This window comes from Ixodes scapularis, unplaced genomic scaffold (genome assembly GCF_016920785.2).
Source record: "Ixodes scapularis isolate PalLabHiFi unplaced genomic scaffold, ASM1692078v2 PGA_scaffold9__187_contigs__length_104089568, whole genome shotgun sequence".
Classification (NCBI taxonomy): domain Eukaryota; kingdom Metazoa; phylum Arthropoda; class Arachnida; order Ixodida; family Ixodidae; genus Ixodes; species Ixodes scapularis.
Genome location: NW_024609884.1, coordinates 85,176,189 through 85,201,824, shown reverse-complemented (window position 1 = coordinate 85,201,824; position 25,636 = coordinate 85,176,189). Strand labels below are relative to the sequence as shown.

The following is a 25,636-nucleotide window of genomic DNA, read 5'->3' as shown; positions in this document are numbered from 1 at the left end:
GTTGAAGGAACTGCGCTATTTATTTGAACACTAGTAGATTATTGAAAAAAAAAATCATTGATAAAGCAGAGGAATTCGCCGGCAAGTGAAATATCCGCTTAATTTTAATCTAACTTAAAGCGCCTATTATCCTATAGCTACTGTCGAATTAAAACACAAACTCACTTGTGGCCAGCGGACGAGAGTAGACAACACTCAGAAGTCCGTTTTCGTATTTTGTAGACATCACGGTCAAGTCATCGGTTCCCTTCAACGGTGACTTGGCGTCGGGGCACACCCCACCACTCGTGATAGAGCACTAAGCAAAAAAAAAAAAAAAAAAAGAAGAAGAAAGAAAATTACAACGACCGTATAACTTGTGATCACTTTGGGTTTCTACTGTCATGCAGACTGCAATAGTCTGGTTATAGCCACTTTAACATTGGACACACGATACAATTTGCGACGTGTGCGACCAAAAAAGAAACGTCGCTGTGGTCGGTTTTGAATAATTGCTATGACGTTGTTGTAGGATCAAGTCTGTTTTCATCCACAGTAGTTGTAAGAGTAATGTCGCTCGTCAACTTTGACGGTGTTGGCCAAAGAACATGCATGTTGACTCGAAGCTTCATCGTGTTTTACACGCACCATCGAACTTGATGTTCGCAACTGATAATCTTAGTCGGCAGGGAACGTACTATACATACGCGTACGAACCATGAGAGGGTACCACCGAAACATCTCATTGTCCATAGCCGGAATGTACCTATCAGGAATATCACTTTCATGATGGTGTACGGATTGGCAATAGAGGAAAACTGTGGCTGCCTCTGACCAAGTTGGAACTGCAGGGCGTTCTAGAGGGTTAGATCGAGAAAAGTAAACCCGATTTTTCGGACCGCATTAATAAACTACGGATCGCAGATTTCGGAAACTCTTTGAGAATGTTTAATTATATATAAGAGCCGACGTTCAGCTGAGCCTAATATTTATCAAATCCAAATTTAAAAATTATTAGCGCCTGCAGAATTTGTTTACGTGAAAAATCTTGTCAGCAAGAAAGCAAACAGTATCGTCTTTCTAAGATTCTTTTTCTTTTTTTTAATGAAATGAATGTTACAGGCGCCCACAATCTCAAACTTCGGTTTGATGAATATGAGGCTTAGATGGATGTCGGCTCAAATAAGTTTTTCTTTTCTATTTTCTGATCCAGGTAACGTCATGTGCTCAAAAGTTCGCATTTTATCGCCACCAATAGCGTCATATTCTCACGGAGTTGCAGCTTTCTGCGATGCGTAGTTCATTTATGCGGGCCGAAAAAGCGGGGTTCATTTTTTCTATCTAACGCTGTACTGTTAAAGCCGAAAAGTGATTGCTTAAATAAGGCTAGATCTTTATAGGTAGTGTATTTGTCGTGCTCAATTTATAGAAAAAAAACATTTATTTATTTTATTAATTATACTACCAGGCCTAATTCGGACCCCCATTGTAGGAAAGGCACAAAATAAGATCAATTAAATAGTGCAACAAAATAATGACATTTCTCAACATTTTACAAACGTTGAGCATTGCCATTACTTTGTTGCTCAGCGTTTTACAAGTACTAAGTTCAAGGCAAAAGACAGTATACTGTTTATGGGGCGGATACAGCAATATAGAGCCATACTGAATAAAACTGCCATCCTGAGTTTATGATAGCGTGCTCATCCATTAGACGCGATGCATCTTTCGGGGTAAACTTCATTAGTAAAACAATCAGGCATCCTCGTAATAAATGGTGGCGGATCTGGAACGCTCGAACAGCACACCTGGATACATTCAGTACACTTGGGGCACTTTTGCAGTGGACTGACAAAAATGTGAAAGTCGCTGGATTCCGCCCACGTTGACTGGCAAGCTTGTAAATGATGTCTACTCTACCTGCGCTTTCGATCCCAAGTAGTAGTCTTCAAGCTTCACTTTGTTCGATGGACCCTCAAGGTAGACAACAGCCACGTCACCACCAATCATTTGGTTTCTGTCCTTGTCTCCGCTGATTCCAAAAGCAGCCCACTCCTTGGCCACTGCGCGGAAATGTCAACTCTGAAGTCCGTTTGTTCACTAGCAAACTTTTTTTTTCTTAAAAAGAAACACAAAACACATTCTAGTTCCTTACTGAGTTTTGTATTGAGTTGGAACAGTATTGAGTTGCTTTCTAATTTCCACGCGACTTGCAGCCTGTTCGGTAGGATAGTTTCGCAGTTCTCAAAGTCAGACCCATCGATTTGCTCCATCTGCAAGAAAATGCTCATTACTCGCAGACGCAAACAGCTCATAAGAAAAAAAAAAAGATGCTGCAATTGTTTTAATTTTATTTATTTATATGGACATTTCTCACTCCATAGCAACCACTGCGAATTTTTAATAAAAGTTTACGTCACGGATAGACTATATTGAGGTCGAGCGTCAATTCTTCAGCCATAATATAGCACAAAAATTACAATGAAAAATGAAATATTTGTATGGGTAATTAACTAATTAAGGAAGATGTGTGCATGTACAGTGAGTTAATGATTGAATGAAGATACGAATGATTGGGCTTTTCTTTATAATTCACGAAAGTACGTATAACTTTGCGTTCCTAAAAGTGGAGTTTCGAGATCTCTTTATTTTTGAAAATGGTTAGAGAAAGTGTAGAAGACAACAGAAGCAAAGAAGAAAAACATGGGGGGAGGTTATACGCGTATAGCAGAGGAAAAAAAAAAAAAAAAAAAAAACCTCTGCGAGCAAACACATTTGAGTGAAGGCTTCAGAAAATAATTACCTGCTTTGGTGTCTCTAGAAGTTCCATTGGAGGCGGTATATTTGGATTCTTTGGGATCGTGACACTGATGAAGATTTCTGTGTACGTTATGCAGTAGACGGCGAACCAGTCAATGTCGAACATCGTTAGCTCGCCAGGAAGTGTAAGGGTCAGATCCGCGTGGCTGTAGCCATGTATCACCGCGACGCTGAAATTGAAGACGTAACTTAGGGGGCGATTTGTATTTATAGGCATTTGAAGTAAAACTTGTTGTCCAAATTATACTGCGCAGATTGTCGTCGAAGTGCGATAGCATTTTGCAGCGCTACGTAATTTTTACTTAATTAAAATACTTAGGGACTGCTATGAAAATTCTAGGAGCATTTTTCGTCGGTCGGCGTCCATGAAGTCTGCCGTCATTTTTAAAACCAGTATGATTTGTATACCAGAGAGCTCTTATGACGTCATATTAGTACGCGTCCGCCACATCGATGCCCATGGCCAGCACCGACGAAGCACTTCCTATTGCGGAAGATTGGGGGAGGCGTCTAGTGAGTATATCGCAGTCCCGCAAACATTGCCGGAAGTGGTATGATTCGGGGCCAGAGCTGCCGTTGAATGATCACGGCACGTAGCGGAAGCCAAATCTCGCGAGGGCGGCCATATGGATGTCGGTGCCGATAAAACTTTCGTTATGTCTCTCTTGCTTGAATTCGTCTGAAACGTTCCGATTATTGTTTCTATATTCTAAAAACAAAAACAAAAAAGAGTTAATTTTAGTTTGTTTATAAGGAATGAAACGTGTACATATAAGTCATTTGCATCACTTTTTAGAAAAAGGTAATGTGACACTAGTTCCGGTTTCGTTTCGGTTTCAACTGTGTCCCTTGACGTGCATCTCAAGTGGGGTTCTTAGGCCTATGTACCGTGTAACACCGGACAACTTAGTTGAGCTCAATGACAGTTCAGAAATGTCAACAATCGTTGGCTCAATTACAGTTGAGGGCGCTAGTATAACTAGGGTATTATGAGTATACTATTTTCGCATTGCTTTTTGCCCAGGGGTAGCCAGTTATTTTCTCCTCTAAGCAGTCCTTACCGTCCGTTTTCATCGGGAACTTTGGTACCTTGCGGGTTGGGGCTTCCTTTCCCACACAGGAAAAACGCGTCTAGAAGACAAGGAACAGAACAGGTGGCTACATAGTGTATTCCAAATTTTGAAATATGTATCTCTAGGTAGTGCTGGACATCGATTAAACGTTTTAACCGGCCAATTAATGACTACCCTTTAATTGATTATTAATCGAATAATCGGTGGCGTTGACCTCGAAGAATAATTTCTAAAATATTAAAAAAACTGCATATTGTTTTCTTTTTACTATTTTCTACCATGCCATCCACGATGGAATGCGCGCATTTAAAATCGATGTTGTACCGTCCATAAAAAAAAAACACAAAAAAACACAGGTTGTACATTTTAAAAACAAAATATTTTTACAATATTTTTTTAAGCCTGATAATCACTCTGGATAATAGGGAATATTAAAGTATTTTACCGTAGAATACACCAGTGTTGCTTCGTAGAATGTATATATATATATATAGGCATGAAGTTGTAACGCAACCATTTTTACTCTGTCCCCGAATTTGTGCTTTAAAACTCAACTGATTATTCGGCCAAGAAAACTGATCGTGATTAAAGGATTAATAGATTAATCGATCGTTTAATCGATCCCTTGCACAGCCCTCCTAATTACCTGGTGCAGATCCATCGTAGGAGAAATCCTTCAGGAAGAGAGTTTTCATGTCCTTCAGTATAACCTCTCCAACGTGTGTTCTATGAGCGCCGGACAAAGATGAACCAATGCTTCTTTCTCTGGGGTAGTCGAAGTCGCTTGGAATGGCGACCTCACCCAGACTCATCTGCAATGATTTGTTTGTTTTCTCGCAACTACAAGAATTGATATCACTCTAGCCAATGGAAGCTTGTGTCAACGTACCTCTGCGTCCTTGCGGTAGACGCTGAACCACCTATAATCGGTGACGACCTTATCTGATGGCAACTTTAGCACAATTGTCTTGGAACTGTATGCGGAGAGTCTCGCAGTGCTGAAAGGACATACTTGTTAATGTAATTTGACGAAAAGAATATGGCTCATTACCGTTTTATTTTAATGTAACTCCCCCATTTGATGAAGGCCCACAAATCTGCTTTCCAACACAGTGTGTAACGAATCAGTTAGTAGAAGCAGACAAAGGGCTTAGAATGCAGTTCAGAAATTCATTGACTACAAAAATGTAATCTGGATTTCATTCCCGCTTTAAAAAACGGCGCATTCGGTACGCCATTGTTTTAGAGAAAATCATAGCCCTGCCTCGTCATTCGCGAGGTACTCTTCTATGACTCGCCAGGAGCGTGTTTATTTTCCAAGAGCTCAGTAGGAACGTAGATACGCGAGCCTTGTTTATAAAGGGTGCGGGTAATGATTGTGAAATAGGTTACTTCGGATATACGAGACCATGATTCCTTGTGAGCAAGGAAGACAGACGTGCTAACCTTCCAGCCTCGTTTCTGAGAACTATGCCATCTTTGGAAGGTTGGCTAGAAGTTCCCACCATGAAGAAGGCGTCTGTGAGCAAAAACAAAAAAAAAGAATTCAAGTCAATGTTAAATCTCTTCCAATTATACCGGCCTATACTCCATCTCACAAACAGCCCTAGTGCTGACAAGGGCACGAGCGCGAGAGCCTGGCTTTGAAAAGTGCCTTCTAGGCGCAAGTTCTCGTACAAAGAAAGCATGTTGCTGATCTAGGCTCATGCGTCTCTACCTCTGTCTGCTCTATAGACACTTTTGAGGTAGTAGAGTATAAAGCCTTGTCTGTGCGACATTCATATGCCTACCAGGAGCTGTGCCATCGTAGCTGAAGTCTTCCAGTATCAAAGCCTTCCCAGAGCCAGCGTAGAGAGTGCCGAAAACTCCATGTTTTCCGGCACTCAGATCTCCAAGTTTCTTCCCCAAATAGGTCTTCTGCTGCCCTCTCGACTCGAGTGCTTTCCAGCCTTCTGTGGGAACGGAACGTTTTTGGCATAAGGCGACAACGCGACGGCGCACCATCCCAGCGCCAGTGTCAGTACTCACAAACAGTGAGGAGTTTCAAAGCGGTCAACACAATTAAGTCAAAAAGACAAACCTCCCGCGGGGTGGGAAGCAGTAAAGGTGAGCAGGATGAAAACGAAGAGAGCCAAAGCAAGCACAAAATAAGAAGGGCGTGTTGTCACAGCGGCACCTGTAATGCAGCAAAGCGCGAAGCATGCTTTATGCGTTGTCAGACCATGCAGGAGCAAAAGGAAAGAAATAGAACAATGGCGCTTCTCAGCACGACATTCACACCGACAGCCACATCCATGCTTCTGGTACGTTAAGAAAGCGTTAACGCCTAGTGCCAACTGTCTCTTTCTTAGTGGCAGCAGCGAAAGCCTGGCGCGTTATTCACGTCTGGTTTCGGCCAACATTAAAAATAAAAAGATGCGATTCCTAGCGGGTCATCATGCATTCTTTCTTGAATCAACCATGGTCTTTTTATTTTGAATGCCTCAGTTCCTGACGTAACGGCCATTTCTGCAGTCTTTTAAATTGTGGGCGAGACAGAGGGAAAATTCTAACAAGTTATTAATATAATACACAAATAAGAGAAGAACATAGAAGACCAGGACGGACAACGCCTTGTCAGTCCTCGCCTTTTACGTTCTTCCCTTATTTATGTTTTACCCCTAAAGCACGCTCTCCATTCCAAGTATAGTATATAGTATTTGTTTTTGATTCGAACGTATTTCTTTTTAACGAGGTGACTGGTACATAAATGCCACCTTCACTGCATCTGTATTGGGCTTGGCGTACGTTAGATGAGAGGATAACCGTCACGATCAGAAGGTTACTGAAGTCTCTTAATTAAATTTTCTACTAATGATTCGATGCATGGTGTGTCCACTGCAGTAATCACAGCAACCGCTTTTAGAGGATAAACCATTTTCATGATTATCTGAAAAGAGAAAGAACTTTCAGATATTCGTCGGTGAGTTTTCATGTTACTGTCACCAGATTACAAAACTCGATGCAGAAGAAAAAAAAAAAAAAAAAAAAAAAAAAAAAACGCCGGGACTTTGTGCGCAATTATGCGTCGAAGAGAGAGGTTCTCGTTTCCGTCACCCTGGTCACAGTATTGGCAACGTGCTGTCGGCGCATCCAGGAAGGGGCTGCCAAGATAGTGATGACGTGACTGAAATGACTGCGCCGCTCTTCTAAGCGTCATCAGAAGCGTAGAGGGCGCTTTTTGTTCAGTTTTGAAATCAGGCGACACACGCGCAAAAACGGACTGACGAAGACTCGTTGCCTTTTCGCAAATTGTTTGAATTGATTGAACCTTTCAAGATGTATTGCCCTTAAAACTACAATTGCAATATGGCCCATCTAATCATTAATTACGAAGTTAATGAGCAGATTATAACTAATTACTCTATAGATCGTGACGGCGATCCTCCCATTTAATATCCACTGAACCCGATACACATGCAGTGAATACGGTACTCTCCATGATACCGGTCAGCCCAGACTTACCAGATCGGAAAGTGGTCGCGAAACCAAACTCTAAATAAAATTTCACCAAAATAAAAACAAAATCAAGCATTCGCGTTCGGAATATATGATTTAGGAATAACGTAAAAAAAAAAAAAAAAACAATCAGCTTTATGAGCACATTGCTCATCCAACTCGACGACACGAAACTACATTGAAACGAAACGGACCAGCGTAGCACATATGTCACTGTGTTTGTTGCAATGTCCTTTTAAGTAAAAAAAAAAACAAAAAAAACATGTTTGCGCATAGTTAGTGCACTGCGCGAATAAGTTCTTACAAAATCTGGCTGGCAGAAGAAAACAAATTCCTTACGTTTGAAACATCTACATTTCAATAGAATAACAAACGTATATTGCAAGCATACACAAAAATATTGTCGCCATAGGGCCGGTCGGAAGGCCATCCACCGACTGGCGTGTCACCATTATGCGTGCTCCCTGGTGGTTGCTTTCACGTAAATTATTTTTCTTCATCTGACCTCTTCAACTTGTGGCACCGGCACAGCTTTCAGTTGCTTGGATCACGAGGCATTTTTCCTCAGATTTCACCAATCTTTGTCCGGTGTCGTGGTTCACTGACTAGGACACCGAACGCTCAAGAATTTCACCAGAGTTCCAAAATCTGGTGCCAAATTTCACCGTGCGGCCTCACCTTGGCAGCACCCCCCCTCCCCCCCCCCCCCCCCCCCCCAAGACACACATACACAGTTTTTACAGCGAAGCTGTATATGACTCGCAGATCGGATTTCTGGACTTTCTTCGTGTCGTCGTCCTCACGGGAAAAAAAACTTCAGTGATTGAAGTGCAAAGTGCCTATCACGCATACAACATACAGCACAGCATTGGTTTCATAAAGAACAAGCACAAAACAAGCATGCGAACCAGATAATTGATGATAAGGCGCTCCTGATAACAATGCGAATCCCGTATGCTCACCGCATACGTTTCTCGGTAAAGATACTGTTGCAGAAGCTGCCGCGGCGACGGCAGCTTGCGATGTGGAGTGTGACTTAACTAGCCTTTCATATATAAGAAGTTTTGGTGCAGTGCATTTACTTTTCTCTCGCAAATCATTTGGTATAGACCCTTTTGCTGTTTGCATGCATGAACTGCCTTCAGCGTCCCAAGCGACTTCCGGTTGCTCCGTCTTTGCAAGCCTGTCGAGCTTGGTTGTGTCACCAGTGCTAGAAACCATAAATGCTACACGTACATCAAAGTTGGAGATTGAACGAGAGCCCTCGGCTGGACAATTTAACGTCTTGGAGGCGGCAAGTTAGTTTACAAGAATATTTAAAACATTTTACCAGATCTCGCGTTTCTTCGTTTTTTTGGCGTTCACCTGGAAAATTGGTGGTTAAACGTTTCATCGACATTTCAACCAGCGGTGTTAAGGCCGGTTCAGACACTTGCGTTTGAGTGCGTTTGACTGCGTTGCGTCGAGAACCGAAAGCGAGTCACCGGCACATCTGTGCTTCGTATGAAGCGTGGAATCCAATTCAAGGAGTCATCTTGGCACGCGAGATAAGCAGCAGGGATGTCCTGGTTTCTCGCTGCCGCAACGCAGTCAAGCTCAGTCAAACGCAACTGTCTGAACCAGGCTTTAGGGTGGGGTTTGTTCATTCTTTTTATGAACCGGAAGTTGTCTGGGACGTCAAAGACTGGAGCACCGCTTGGTGGCGTTTGCCATGAAAAGGGTCTATAGTGCAGTGTGCAATCGTTGCAGGTGATACCCCAGCTTCGCTGGCTAACCACCTTCACAGCGTGGATTGGAGTCCCGAATTTTTAAACCTCTTTAGGAATAAAAAAAAAACACTTTGTACTGAAGTTGACTAAAGTAGAAGTTTGGGCTAGTTGGTATTTCATGGTTAAAGAATAAAACAGCGCAAGGACACGGACAAGAACAAGAAGGTAGACAAACAAGGAGCCTTGTTTGTCTACCTTCTTGTTCTTGTCCGTGTCCTTGCGCTGTTTTAAACTTTGTACTATCTGGGAAATATGAAATGCAAACAGAGGAGCGCGTGGCTCGCGGTACAGGCTGCGCCGCCTGGAAGTGAGCTATAGGAGCGAGGGTGCGTGGCCTACTCCGACGTGTTCACGCCCCTCCCTCTGCGCTCCCCAAGCTTCAGCAGTGCGTTTCCCAGTGCGCTGAAAGCTATCACAGCTATCTTTGCTGGCTCAGCGCGTGCGGTGCAAAGAAGCTCGCCGCACTCGCCGAGCAGGCAAAGATAGCGGTGACAGCTTTCAGCGCACTGAGAGGCGCACTGCTGAAGCTTGGGGAGCGCAGAGGGAGGGGCATGAACACATCGAAGTAGGCCACGCACCCTCGCTCCTATAGCTCACTTCCAGGCGGCGCAGCCTGTACCGCGAGCCACGTGCTCCTCTGTTCGCATTTCATTTTTCCCCGATAGTGCATATATTTTATTTTGTCTTGATGCGCAAATTCTACTCGGCAAACAGTTTTGAACCACGGTAGTTCATATCAAGTTCAGAGATTCATGCAGCTTGAGCGAACGGCCAGTAACTGGAACTTATTTAACCTTTTTTAAGAAGGGTTCTGCACATGGAGGCGCAGGGCATCTTCACGCAGCGACCTAAGCTCGCTCTACGAGTCGCGTCCGGAAGGGAACTTGCGCTACCATTCCTGTCTTTTTTTTTTCTTTATTTGTTTTGCGGATACTTTTCCGCATGGGAAGCAGAGATAAAGGCACAGGTGCCTGACGGAGCCTTTGCCCCCCCCCCCCCCCCTCCCTCACAGTTAACCCGTGGCAGATAAGGTAGGAGTGCCATATACAACAACGAAGCAACAAAGCAGAACTAATATACAGATTCCGGAAGCCGCAATCACAGGATCGCACAAGCCAAGCAAACCATCAATAACAACAAAAAACAAGGCAACAAAACAGAGTGAAGATTAGATTATACACGGGCAATCAGCTAAAATAGTAAAACCACAAGCGTCACACTTCACATTAGTAACGTCATTAACGTTGGTCATCAGCAAAGTAATGCATGATCTACACGAAAAAAAAAAGTACATTCAGGTAGGTTACTAGTATAGAGCTTTGACCAAGAAAAAAGAATGGTCTAAATCCATACACATAGAGATCACGAATAAGATAATTGCAGATACCAGAAAAGAAAAGGAAAACTTCACAATGAAAATGTAATAGCAGCACCAACCAGAAGCGTTCTGCATTTACTTTTGAATTTATAGAAATTGTATTATAGTGTAGGCTCATATCTGTGTTTAAAGCTTTAATTTTTGAAAAGTTAAAGTTTGTCGGCCATAATTTGTTCTTATGGTGGGCATTTTTATCTTTGAATCTCGAAACGTATATGTGCTCACGCTATTTGTTAGGGTGCCGTTCGTTCTTACGTATCCATTGTAACAGTTTAAAGTAGTAAGCTGGTCTGCCTTGAGCATTATATTTTACAGAGAGTGACTATGTGCTTAAATGTCTTTTATCACCTCCATATTTTTCACATATAAGTAGTCTTTTGTAATATAATTATTTTACTGTAATTCGAAGCTTCCGTTGTTCCCCCAGACCAATATACCATAACTAATTTTAGAGTAAAACAAGAAATAGTAAAACATTTGTTTTCACCAGATAGGTACTAAGTTTTGTATTTTATATAAGCTGCCAGTAACTCGAGATAATTCAGTTTTAAGTTTATTAACATGAGTATCCCACGATAGGTCCTCAGAAAACCAAACACCCAAACTTTTTTGATGTCTTACTTGCTCTAATAAGGTGTCATCAAGCGTTAAATTGATAGAGCTGCAATCTCGTTTATTTACTGGTCTAAAAATTACATACTTAGTTTTACTTGTATTTAAACTTAAACGATTGATTTTTAGCCAATTTGATAGGTTCACGAGTTAGGCATTTGCAGAATTTTCTAAACGCTTTTTTGTAAAGCCAGAGAAAAATACATTTGTGTCGTCTACATACATTATTAACTGAGGATAACCTGGTATATTTGTTATATCATTAATATATACAAGGAACAACACAGGCCTCAGGATAGAACCCCGAGGAACGCCGTTTTGTATTTTCATTCTCCTGAACGGAGGAGGCGGGAGAGGTAGCGCAACTTCCCTTCCGGACGCCAGTCGCACTTCAAGCTTTCGCCGCTAGGTGTCGCCTTTCTGTGCGCTTTATGTGAAAAAGGTCAATTGCATGCGTGAGCATCTGAACTGCGTAGACAAAACGTCCCGTTTTTTTGCAAATTAAGCGGACTTTATATGCACCCGGCCACCATCATGGTGGCAGACATGAGTAGCCTTCAAAGACTCGTTGTGAGCGCTCAGAAAATTTTCGTAGCTGATTGGCAAGATAATTCTTCATACTCATGCAGTCACGGCACCCAGAAGCATCAGGCACCAACGTTCACGTGGACTTCTCACCGAACGTAGTTAATTTTACACCCAGCTCGATGTTCAAGACGACGTTAAGCTCATATACCGTTGCCTTCGCCGTCTGTCATTGGCATCTTTTGTGCCTGAAGATTAGCTCGAGCTGCAGAATCATCCGATTCCTCTTTGGAAGGACTAATACTCTTTTTCTCTTCGCGTTCGACTGACAATATTTTGTTTTTCTTATTTTCAGTCGAACGTCCCCAGTAGGAAATATTCCTACTGGGGAAAAGATATTCCCCACATTCCACCAAAGCGACGTCTGGGTGAGAACTCAGTGGTGATTTCTTGTCATCGACTGAGTCGCCTGCACTCACCCGAAAAAGGGGAAAATGAGGCGGTAAAAGCGGCAAACTGGCCTTACTGCATCGCGGGATTTCAAAGAGATGATGTTTCACCGGCTGTTTTCACTTTCTCATCTTGAACTTTAAGTTGGTCTACAAAAATCAGCGCTTTGCCATGTCTGCAACTCTTACGGCAATTATCGTTTGGCATGGGGTAGTTTTAGGGGTACCTGTAGGCATTGGAGCAACCTTCGTGAAGTTTAGAGGAATGGCCTTCGAAAAGTGGGGAAAATTCACGGTGGCATGAACTTTCTGGTTGTGGAGGGACATGACTGAGAGCCACTCGTAGTTTGCCCAGGCGTCACCCTCAGACAGTGTGAGGGTTATGTTCTTGTTTTTGACCTCCGTGATGGGGGAAAAGCTGGAAGAAAAACAAATTAGAGCGTTTAGTCGGGTCTGACAGAGAAGGCGAAAAATGGCCACATTTAAACACTCATTCAGAGTAGATACAAGCCACATCAGCGGGTCATACCAGGGGACAGGGGAGGCAAATAAAGTTTGAACACAAGGTGTTAGGGCTGATTCTATGAGATGAGAATAGCGTTGTAAGAGCCCGTCTAAATATAAAAAAAGAACTCACACTGCAGCCAAATTTAGCAGAACGGAAGTCAGACCAAATGTAGGTAAATTTAAAAGGTTGCACTAATTAATTAAAATTGATCCATATTGATGCTTAGTTAAGTATATGACGAGAAATATACGCGTCCTACCTCTGCACACTCTGTTCTCGCGACTTGATTGTGCAATACCAGAGCATGCATTACTCCCAGGCAAAGAAACTACTGAGTGTTTACTTTCCACAGTGAACAATACTCTTCGATGAATTGAGCCCAGCGGATGACGAAACAAACACCGTTTACGCACGGAAACTGACATTTTAGTGTTCCGATCACTCCAGCGACGATTTAATTTTTAGCTATAGTTTTTTTTTTTTTTGTACCGTCATTCACTAACCGCCTTTTGCAAAAAAAGTAAATAAATTATAATTATTTTGTTTTATTCAATAGCAAGATACAATAATTCTAATAATTGTGCGGCAGCAAGGTAGCGGTGACAGCAGCAATGCATTAATAACTGGCGATCTAAATCGTATGCAACAACCAGCATTACAAAACAAGTATCAAGTGGAGAGGTAACCAATTACTAGTGTAATATAAATTAATTTTCAACATTCAAAACTACCAGTGCAGGAAAACATTTGTCAGAAAGAATTAGAATAAATATAGGAGGGTTCAGAATTTAAAGACACTGAAGAAGGGCAGAAGTTATTTTGAGACTACCAACACCACATTGAGAAGACGAAAAACTCGACTCGCATTCACCTCAGGCACCAGTTTAAGAGGTCCGTCTCCTCGCGGAACGTAACTGATTTCCCCCTCATGTGTTGATTTAAAATACATGTAGGTGGCGTATAGATTAACTTTAGTTTTCAAACGCCAAAAGCATCGTTTCTTCCTTCGACAACCAAATATTGTAAGAACTATACTTCGTGCAACGCATGAATAAGGCGCACAACTTCCTTTTTGTCCCGATGTGACGACGAGGATAGCTGCGTTGATATTTCTACTGTGATTCATATTAAGGCCCGTTTACACTCCTGCAACCGAGTAAGACCGAGAGAGACCAGACTGGTTTTTAAGCCTTTTGCGACTTCTTAGGACCGGATGCTCTGCAGCGGAGCTGGTCCTGAGAGGTCGCAAGAGGCTTAAAAACCGGTCTGGTCTTTCTCGGTCGTACTCGGTTGCAAGAGTGTGAACGGGCCTTTAGAGTCACTTTTTTACCAGAAAGTGTTTCTCTCGTGAAATTTCTGAACTTCACACATAAACCTCATAAAGTATCACCCAGAGGCGTCACCAGGGTCAGCGGCAGCGAGGGCGATAGTCCGCGGCGACCCCCCACCCCCCACCCCCTCCCCCACAGTTCAAAGTAGAACGTGAATATGCGTCAAGATTGTAAAATCATTTTTCCACACTTAACAAAAAATCCAAGAGTAGATCCCTTCTAGCAAGTTTGAAAAAGATGACAAAGGCGAGAAATAGAGTACCAACAAAATTAAAAGTTGACTCAAGCGTACTGAATCAAATTCAAATACAAGAAAGAATAAAACATAAAAACGGACAAAGAAAGCATAATTGGTATAATCAAAACAAATGTAATCAAAATTAATAAAAACACGATCTTCAACGTTTTTCCACAGTTTTGCTTTCACACACGTGAAAAATATAAAAAATGACTTTACAAATTAACTAAAAAGCAGACACATTCGTAAAAAATATGTAAAGTATCAACTTCTGTTTACTTTAGTTTGTCCGTATGTTCGGTTTTCTTGTGTCGGGCCGGAACGTATCCCCTTGACGTCCGGAAAAACGATTTGGAGGACCTTGGACAGTAGCCGCCTCGGTGGCTCCGAGGCGAGAGCGCCGGCCTACGGATGTGGCGGGTTCGAATCCCGGCCTAAGTGCCCCCAATCTGACGGAGGCTTATCCCGGAGAAGGCGCCGTGTAACCGGACTTTCGGTTGCACGTCAAAAGATCCTCAGGTGGTCGGAATTAATGCTCAGTCCTCCGCTGGGGCGTGCCAGAAGCCCGTCGTTGGTTTGGCACGTAAAACCTCCAAATTTGACTTTTCACCTCGGGCAGTGTGTCGTTCTAGTTGATAACCAAGTTTTGAAGGCAAAGCACTCAGCGCAGGCAATCATAGCTGCATCAAACAATTCTGTCGCTTCTTTTTTTTTCTTATTACTGATTCATGGCCGCTGCTTGTGTTGGTTTTTGTTGTAATGACTTTACTGTTGAACATTTAGTTTCGAATATTTTCTTGTTGCTTTTGCGTTTCATTATCGGAATTCACGAGCAACGTCTACGGTATCTTTTTTAAATATGTATATATTTTTCATTATTTTTTTTCGCTCGGATAGACATTTTCCGTGTTGAGCGTTACTTGTCGTTTTTGGTTACTACCGCATGCGGTGTTTCTTCTTTTTACGCTGGATGAATGTAACGGATATGATTGCACGACGCAAAGTTTAATCCGCGAAGTGTTCATGATTATTGAGCCACAGTACGACACACCACGGGTTCTTGAAATTTAGTTTTTGTTTTATTCTTGTTGTTTCCCTTTTTTTTTCTGTAGTAATGCGTTTGGGGGGGGGGGGGGGGGGGGAGACTTGTAGAGTTGGACTGCCCGTTTTCACACACAAGCACACATGTGCTTAAGTGAGACGATTCTGGAAAATGTATTTTTGAAAGAAACCTGGAATAAACTTGGTGCTTAACCTAATGTATCAGCCAGCATCAAAAGGGTTTTACACAGCTTTGGAATGCCTGCTGAATGCCGTCTCCACCACACCAACAGGAATGGTGTTGAAGCTGGACTCAAGCAAGGAAAAGGCAGGGTATTTTCGTAGAAGAAAACCGTCCTAGATTCTGAACTCAACACCATCTCCACCAAGGCAACCAGGGTGGTTGCTACGAGCATAAACTTTGTATAATAAAACCGTTCGTGGAAGCATAATTTTTGGATAATAAAACCATTCGCGTGCTCGCAAAAATTTTCTTCTTTGACTGTTTTTTTTTGCTTAGACACTTCTTGAAGACGTATGTAAACTTTGTAGAATTGAGACAGAGTAACGATAATAATCCCTAGATTTCAAGGGATTATTATCGTTATTCTTGTCCAGCTCACTTGCACCTTAGCATTAATTGCATTATCATCATGAGACAGAGCATTCACTTAAAACAAAGTATATACGTCAACAAACGGTGAATATAGGACTGCAAACACCAAGAGGCATTTATCTGTCTATTTTAGGCAGAAGAGCCGTGATCTGGTTTGTAGTCGGTAACAGGATAAGAAATCAGGGCGAGGGGAGGAAGGGCGAGCACTAGCAACACCGCCAAGACCAGAAAGCCGTACATATTTCAGGATTTCCCACGTAATCTACGACCACGACTTGGTGTAGCACACACAAAAAAAAAAAAAAATTCTTCATTGGATTGGACAAGCCACAACACCAGAGTGCCTTTGCTGTGACGTCGTTCAAAATTCACCACGTATTTTGTGACATCTACAAAGCAGAAACAAAAGAAATAGAATACACGCTGACATGCCAGGTTAACCGACCTTTCTCTGTGGCGAAAATACTCGGCAACTGGGACAATCCGTGCAAGAAGGCCGAGGCAACTAAATCACTCGTATGCTTCCAAAGGAAACACAACTGGACTTTGGGCTGTAGACGATGAACCCTTGTGTTTTCAAACAGTGTCGCGATTATAGCGACCGAAACTGATAATTTTTACGGTTCTCATTATCTCGTTTTTTTCCCCCTTTTTCTCCTTTAATCGTCATATCTCCCTCCCCCCAGGCAGAGTAGCTAACCGGGACAAACAAACCAGGTTAATCGCCCTGTTTTCCTATTGTGATTTTTGTTTTTCAACACCTCAAGCCGATTTTCGAGCGTCTCTCTCCCGGAAGACTGCTGGCAAGCAAACTGTCGTGTATTATTGTGCAGTCCTTGGTTTTCCAGCGGAACTGTGGTCACTTGCCTATTGGTTGTAAAAACGATTGCCACCAATTTCTTTTCAACACTTCTTGGAATTTTGAGCTTCAGCAGTGAAATTTCTCTAGACAATATCCAAACGAATGACTGGTGTTTGGTTTCGAGAGAAAACTGGTAGCTCAACGTTTTCTCGCTCTTTACAATGTCAGATATATACTCTTAGGGTTGCCAGTTCGGAATCTGTACTGTATTCCTTGGCACCATTCCACCCTTGCCTGGTTTTGAGTTTCCGTCGGATTTTGTGGCACCCAAAGAGATAAAACTTGTCAGACAAACGTGCTCATGAAAAATCGCCGAAACACTCGGAGAACTAATGTTCAGTGACCCTTCGATATTACCATCAGTCAGCCGAGGATCCTCATTAATGAGCCTCTCCACAGCAGCGTTGTTCTCTTCGGTCACAGCTGTTGAAAGTCTGCCAGTGCGCTTGTCGCCTTTGATGGAGGTGCGGCCCCACCTAAATTCACCGAGCCAACACAAAACTGTTGAACGTGATAGTGTAGTGTCCCCAGAAGCATACCTCAACCGTTCCAGTGATTTCGACTCACTTAAACCACTTTTGAAATTGTAACGCACCACCGCTCTAAAATCTCACCTCTCGATGTTCAACACCGAAGTCAAATGAGGTGTCCGCAGCTGACACAAGGCGGCATTGTTGCAGACAATGAAGGGCTTTTTTTTAACCTACTAGTTGCGAAGGACTCTTCAATTCCACCACACTCAATTATTTTCTCTTTATTTCCATCGCTGTTTGCCACAATTCCAAACCCTTGTAGTTATATACGTGCAGAGTAATAGTAATCTTTATTTGCAAGACATGGGTGGTCCTGGACGACGTGCGAGACATGACAGAAATGTAAAAACCATAAGCAGCGCGCCTGTCAGTCAATCGCGTAAGGTTTAGAAGAATGATTGTAAGAAGAAAAAAAAGAATATAACAAGATGACGGGTCTAAGTCAATTTCCGGGAGGGGCCTCCGAACGTCGAGTAGGACCCGGAGAAAGTCCCGAACTGCAGCCGACAACACCGAGTTTTGATGTCGCACTGCTCTGGAATATAACGGCACAGGCTATCTTGTCGGTTTACTGCGTCGAACCACTGAGATGTGAGAGGCTTTGAGCGACCCGTCCAAGGTGCAGCAATCGGAGACCAACATGAGCCACAGTGCGGCGGTGCTTAACCGTCCGCCACTTCGAACGCTGCTACATCATCTCGTATAATTGAAGCGTATCACGTCGGCGGTCGAGACGAGTGAATAGTGTCCGAATGGCACAGTGTTGCACACCCTCCCGCTGAGAAGTCAAGTGGACTTGGTATGGGTGCCACACAGATGCACAGTACTCCAACTTTGGTAGAACAAGTGCAAGTCTTGAAAAGCAACTGGGCCACAGAATTTTGACAACCGTGTAACAAAACCCAAAGTGCCCGAGCTTCAGCCACTGTGTTTGAAATGTGGAGAGATAAGTCCAGTGCTGGTGCAAACGTTACCCCAAGGAATGACGCACATTGTACCTTCCGTAAGGGAGATCACGACTCTTCATCAAAGACAGCTTAGATTAGCATTCTAAGCTGTATTCGCGTATCGATGAAACGTCGTGATCTCCCTAGGGATATAGGGTCATACCGGTAGTCATGGCGTTGTGGAAATGCATCACTACGCTCTTACCTACACTCATGGTCAGGCAGTTGGTATGCGTCCACTTTGAAAAGCAAGTGATGTAGCCTTGAAAGCGGACAGAGCAGTCGGGAGAAGTGATGCGGGCGACAATGGACCTGTCGTCTGTGTACTGTTCGAGTAGGGTATTACTGTTTTGCGGCATATCGTCAACATAGATCGAAAACAAAGTTGAACCAAGTACGGAGCCTTCTGGAACTCCAGAAAAAGCTGGATAGCTTTGGGACATTGACCCATGTTCCCTAGCAGCACATGGTGTCCTATACACATCCACAGAGCATCCCTGGAACGTAAGGACATCCTGGGAATATGCGAAGGACCCCATGTGCTGCTTCGGGTAAAGCACGCGTTGGGTACGACCTACCGTAAAGCGGGTCAACCAAAGCAGTAACGAGCCTGGGACACCAGCCTGAGCGGCTTTTCTGATCAGGATGGCGTGGTCGAGCGTGTCAAACGTATCACTGCGGTCCAGTTGATGATCAAATCAGCAAGGATGTGGCCGTCGATACCGTCACTGATGTAATGCGTAACCTTGACAAGGGCAGTTTCGCAGCTGAGCTTTGACCGAAAACCGCGCTGGGACGGCGAGAATATATCATTCAACTCCAAAAAGTTAATACAGCACGGTTAATAAGACGTTCATATGTTCTACAAAGGACTGATATGACTGAGGCAGGGCGATAAATGAAGATAGACTAACACGAGATGTTTGGGAAAGTAGCCAGTTGTGTACTTAGTGTAAACATGAAACACCTTCCCTGTTAAACCCTACAAAACCTAGACACTTAACTGCCGCACTGCATAACTACATCCTGGCTCTTCTTGCATTGCGACCAGGCTTAGTACCTTTTAAAGGTTGCACAAGCAGAATTTAAAAGGGAAGGCTAAGACAGACTGCACTGATCCCCCGCCCCTAAATTGGCGTACGAATATGCACCGGGCAATTATAAATCTTGCGCAAGAGCACGTAGCTGGAGGACGCCAGGCTGCACGGACTATCGCGCAGCACAGCACAGCTTGAGCTCGGGGTTCGCTGCCTCGTTTGGGTTTTCTCTAGCTCCTAGAAGCAATGAAGAAAGCCTACCGGCACATTTCGAGTATCTCTGCCTCTAGCTCCCTTACCTCGAGCTCCCTCCAAAAACGCCATATCCAGAAACCACAAAAAAAAAAAAAAAATACGACGTGAGAATTTGCGGTACTGATTTTGCCTAGTGATGTGAGGAACACATGAGCTTTGCGCGAAGGTATTGCAGTCGTCACCGTAACGCCCCACGACTTTTCAAAGGTACAGGAACTCGAGCTCGCACGCACGATGAGTACCGATCAAAGCTATCCGCGCGCTCGCACTTAAATTCCAAGAGAAAGTTATCCCGGAGTAAAGAAAGCCATCGCTCGTTAACAGTGGTGAGGACAAGAGGTCTTCCTTGTTATTTTTCTCTCGACTAGCACCAGAAAACAAGTCTGGTCTGGCTCGCGTCGTTCTGAACGTTCTGGGCGCACGTCTCGGCGGCCGAAGCTGCTACGCGGGGAAGTGGACACATCAGCGCTTACCTGCTCACCCAACGGCACGTTTATTTCGTTTTTTATAGGTGCCAGCGGATGGGGCTGTTCTATCGACTATCACAAATAATTACCTTGCTTAAGCTTACATTCTACTTTGAGATGCATGTCATCAACCGTTCAAAAACATCCTGGTCAACATACTTTCGTGCTTAAACAGTAATCTATTTCTAATATTATTCATTCGTGGGTGGTCATTGCGGAGATTGGTGCCTTGAATCCGCACGGCATATATACCTCTGGGGCAGTCAACGGTGTTAGCAGTGAAGGTGTGTGTTGTGCGTTGTTATGTGTGGGACGATTGCTGTTGAGTATAGAGCTCTCCGCCCGGCCGGGGCTTTCGGGCCAACCTGAAAGCCCAGGCCCGGGCGGTAGCACGGATTGTTTCCGCGTCCCGGCCCGGACCAGGTAGCACAGATTGTTTCCGGGCCTGGGACGGGCTCGCACAATAATCCACTCCCTAAAACGTTGAGAAAAAAAAATGCTTACGCATTGATCATTTAAGATTTGAAAGAAAAGAAAAATTCAAAGTGCGAACTCGCTATGACGCCACTAAAACAAAAATCTTAGAAATAAAGAAAGCTGCATCGAACTAAGAAAGCCCACAAGAAGATACGGAGAATCCTGGGAATTGCATCAGCATAGTGGGACAGCTGCCAGCAGGCAAGGAAACGAGGACAATTGGGTCACAGAGGGGACAGTACGATTGTCTTTCCCTTTCCTTTTCAAACTCCTGAAGAAAAAAAAATCGCCCTCTGGCTATCAAAGATAAGCTATGACCTTTATATTTCTGTAAGCTTTCAAATGTTCACCACATGACTGCGATATGACAGAGTTTTTCATGTAAATTAGTAAACGAATTAAATGCACCAACACGTTCCCAGGGCAGCTTTGATTTTAAGAGATGAGGCACGTCTTGGCCTCAAACCGGGCCGGGTCTGGGCCGGGCCTGATCAGGTGAGCATCTCATCGGACCGGGTCCGGTTCGGGTAAGCAGTCAGTGGGCCCGGTACGGGCCTTAAAAAGTAGGCCCGTCCAGTGCTCTTGAGTGCATTGTGTGCTTAATGTGTATGTGCGATGTATCTTTCAGTGTAAATGAATGGGAAGCGCGAAAGTGCATACACTTCACGGGAGATCCTGAGATCTTCTGAAATATCATACACATTGAAAGTGCACTTTGATTATGTTGTAACACCACTAGAGTAATTTTTTTTGTAAATATTGAATTGGACGGTAACAGCGCCACCTGGAGTAGGATAATATTTGTATATCGAGTGCCTTTAGAGTTCGCTTGTGCGCGCCATCTGGCCGTAGACCAGACACATATCCAAAAGGGGGGAAGGATCCCATGGGCCTGAGCCGCCCCCCCCCCCCCCCCCCCGAAATTTTTCATTTTGCTGGGCCTCCTCTGCCCCCTCCACCTCATATAGCATTTTGACATGGGCGTCCCCCCCCCCTCCTCCTCCTCCTCCTCCTCCTCCTCCTCCTCCTCCTCCTCCTCCTCCCCCCCCCCCCCCCCCCCCCCCCCAGAATCAAAATCCTGGCTGCGCGTCTGCCACGGACGGTGTGACTGTTTTCTTAATTTCGTTCGACTAAGGTTCTACAGTGCATCAGCAGGTAATATACTTCTTTTGGCGAGCTGTAAAGGACCCTTCGGCGCACTGTATTGATTATGTGGGATTGCGCATCGGCCATAAAGCTCCGTATTCGTTTTGTAGGATTTGCGACGGAGAAATTGCGATATGAGAACGAGCACGGGTAATTAACTCGAAATTGGCTGAACATTGTGGCTCGATGCGTTTCGGCATATGTGTATTTTATTCATGAAGCAAAATTGAATTCGGGGCGCGGATTTCCTCGCCTGCACGGACAGCGGGATTGGTCAATAATTCTACGACGTGCAAAGCTCGTGTTCTGTAGTCAATGGGTGTCATCGTGCCCTGGAACCGTCGGCTCGATTTGGGTGGGCTTGGTCGCTGTTAGGCGGTCAACGTGGTGCTTTTCTGTCGAGTGTTGCCGACCAAGCAGTGGCAGACCGCCAGTGAGCGGGAGCCATTTGCCTGTCCGGTGACTATCGGAACTCTTTGCGTTGCGGTGGGACTGGTGCAACGTCGATGGCGTACCGGAAGGACCTCCAATGGACGCAGCTAAGCCTATGCCCGATCGGGAGCCGCCATTTTGAAATGCGTCTCCCTAATCAACGGAGGAGGAACTTTACTCTCTTGCTGAAGGGGGCAAGGTTACTCCATTTCTGAAGGAACATATGCGTCAGACTCGTTAATTGTGGCACGAGCAATAACACAGGTAAGGCGTGCAGTGCGCGAAGTGAGCGGGTCTTGGTTATCTCTGTATAATATCGTAGTGACAAGTTCGTTCACAGAAATCTTAACACACAAGAGTCACAACCTTCAGGCATCTCTGGGGCAAATCAAATCGAGATACGTTAAGAAACTGATTTATGCGGTATCTTTGAACAGCCAACGATCTTTGACTCACGCGGTATTTCCGAGTAAATATGATACACAAAATGAAATAGGAGCGAAGATGAAACTAAAGGTACGAGGTACGAGCGAATTGTATGTTATGCAATATCATACACATTGAATAGAGGTCGATTCTCCTAATCTGAAACCTTGTAGAATTACGTGGTGGACACCTCCGAGGAAGCGCTATAAACCGAACGCTGTCTTCTTCTTTTTTCTTTTTTTTAATAAGGCTTATCTATTGTGCGAAGTCTCGTAAAACTAATCAGAAAGCAGAACTAAGTAATAATTAAAAAAATATATATTTGAAATTCATTATATGACTATTACAGTTTAAGGCGAAGGCATCCCTGGTACGCATTGATTTATCTAAAATATACACGCCCTTGAATAAAATGTCGTTAATGCGAAGTCTAAACAAATTAATCAGCCTACCAAAAAGTCAATAATTGTACCCACCCCCATGCATTTTTTTATTCTACTCTTCCTTTTTATCTTCCATGTTTATTATGAGCAAAGTGCAGCAAGTTTCGTGCTCTTTGCATTTGACTCCCCCATCGCGAAAGATACATAATATCGCACTCGATTGCAAAGAAGAGTAACCCAAAATTGTATTAGGACAATATTTGAAATACAATTATATGAAATACTCAGTTTTCAACATTTTGTTACAACTGACATTATGTAATTAAATATGAAATGCAACATGCTCGAAGCATTTTCAATATATGTTTTAAATACTTGGAACACTGCCCATCTCTGTACTCTAGCTATAAATAGTTCGATTAGACACTCTGCGGCATTGCTATTGGAAGTAGCACCGTCAATAGATTCGCTTCACACGAAATGCTGAATCACAAATGCATTTTAAACTGCTCTCAGTGTTTAATTATTGGGTTAAAGAGATTGTCAGGTGACATCCGGAAGTGACTCAGTTTTTGCGCTGGTCAGGTGGAGAGGGCCTAAATACAGTCATATGTGAAATTTATTTCATTAAAAAAGACGCCCCAATATTCGTTAAACCAATTATGAAGGTCAACACGAAACTTCATGCCAAATCTCGCAAGTATGCATGGCTGGTCGTGTCGTGACGTCACATCAGGCATGGTAACGTCAGAGTCGCGGGCCTTCACTTATTCCCGGTTTTGATCAACATGGTTCAATGTGCGTACAAAGATCATCGTCGAAGAATTGGGCTTCCCTCAATACCGTAAATCCTGTCTTACTTAGAACGAAGTTATTTTACTCAGACGGCCGTCTCAGTAAAAGTGTAGGAATGCCAAAGCATTCCTACACGCAGCGCATTCGTACAAGCAGCGCTCCACGTCTTCCTTTTCCCCACGGCGCTCCGGCGGTGACATCAGGCTCCCCCACTGCGCAGGCGCGACGAACCCCGCCAACTCCACGGCCTCGGTACGATGCATCTGCGTTGCTGTGCTTTTCTTTGTGTTTTATTTCTGAGGCGCGACCGCTTTGACCTTGAGCGCCCCGCCCGCTTCCGTGACGAGGCATCTGCGTTGCTGTGCTTTGACCAATGGGAATTTAACTGCCGTTTCGCTGCTACAGACGGTTACAGACAATGCTGGCTTTGCTCCATGGGACAGTTCGTGCCTTCGCATTAAAATGCGGATATTGTGCAGATGATATTCCTAAAAGCAATGACAATATAATTGTTTTCTGAAAGACTTAACGTTACCGGACAATCACTTTAATATTTTGTCCGTGCATATTTTCGACCATGATGTGTTTCCGTGTCAGCTGGTGACCTAAATTGAAGTGAAGAGAGGCAAACCTTACCTGTTCTGCTCGTCTTTAAGTATTGTGGTTTGGTCGGTAGCCCCAAGAGGTCCGGTCCCCACCAGGAAATTTGCTTCATCTGGGAAACCACATAAAACACGTCAGCGTCAGTTTAATGACGCTGAAGTTGGAGCATTATTTGAGTTATTTTGTTTATACTGAACTACATCAACACATTACTATGGTTCGAAAGATCACAGTAATATTAAAACAAAACAAAAATCACGGCACACTCAGAAGCCGAAAAAAAGACTTACTCCATTATTGAAAAAGAAAAACGACAACAATACTAATATTAAGTGTGCGTAGATGTGCATCATGCAGAAATCGCGAATATGCATTTAATGAAACCACATTTCGATGTACTTGAGGCAGATGCCTTTGTTCTTCGAAAATTGCAGGAATCTATTTTTTTTTTCTTTGGTGTTTTGTTTTTTTCGATTATCGCACACTTGTTTCTGCCTTAAAGGGTGATCGAACTCGAAGCAATCATTTTTAATAGCATGAATTGAGTACGTATATCGCAAAATAAAGTTATCCCCGAAAAAGAAAAAAAGAAATAGCGCCTTATTTACGTGGCGAGACTCTTCCTTTTCGTGCTTGTAGTTCGGATTGAGGTGCCGCAATAGAAGTGCGCTTCGAGTTCGTTCCTCCCTCAAAATTAGTCTCATGACGTAGATATTGCGCTTCAACTAATAAAAAAAAATCTTTCTTATGTCACATACCACAGCCTCCTATATACTGACAAAAACCTTGCAGATCGCCATGAGACGCGACCTCCGAAATGGAAAAGGTGGAGCGGCAGATGACGGATGAGAGGAGAGTCACCTGACTGATGCTCCGCTGCGGCGAGACGCCGAAACACACTTCTCCCGAGTGAACAAGTGTGTTTCGGGTCTTCGCCGCTGCAAAAGCTGTGCGCTGACGTCCAGGTTCCCCGAGAAGGCTCTTTGATGCTCTGTGCTACCAGATACTCGCGCTCCAAATCTGCGACCGGGCACTCTATGGCACCGTTGTCGAACTGCCAGCCTTTGTGAGTATAGTGGAGGCTATGAACATACCTATCTTATCCAGCCGCATAACAAAAAAGAAAAAAAAAAAACTTTTTTTTTTTTTTTTTTTTTGGGGGGGGGGGGGGGGGTTCAGTGTGATGCACTACGGGATGGAAATCGCCCTTGTTTACCTTTAGCAGCGTAACTGAAGTGGACTATAAACATTGTCCGCGAATCAACCAATACGACTGGACCGGATTCTTTGCCGTCCTGTCCTCTCAGCCTTCCCACGGTGACTGGTTTTGGGGTCTCGAAGTTTGTCGGTATCGTGATGTGACCAAATGATGCCTGAAATTAAAAAAAATATATATATATATATTTATATTAATGCTGGTTCTTATAACAGCCATG

General features: G+C 43.7%; 1 protein-coding gene across 1 annotated transcript in view; it reads right to left on the bottom strand.

Moving 5' to 3' along the window:
- The window catches only part of LOC8023865 (protein Skeletor, isoforms B/C), a gene marked incomplete in the record, with an annotated part of 137,386 nt that overhangs the window by 26,580 nt on the left and 85,170 nt on the right, over positions 1-25,636 (bottom strand). Inside the window, 12 exon segments of the mRNA XM_042287326.1 lie at positions 166-298; positions 1,900-2,042; positions 2,135-2,252; positions 2,783-2,969; positions 3,861-3,930; positions 4,519-4,684; positions 4,762-4,870; positions 5,319-5,391; positions 5,663-5,824; positions 12,331-12,521; positions 24,234-24,312; positions 25,417-25,573. Coding sequence (XP_042143260.1) covers positions 166-298; positions 1,900-2,042; positions 2,135-2,252; positions 2,783-2,969; positions 3,861-3,930; positions 4,519-4,684; positions 4,762-4,870; positions 5,319-5,391; positions 5,663-5,824; positions 12,331-12,521; positions 24,234-24,312; positions 25,417-25,573 — 1,588 coding nt within the window.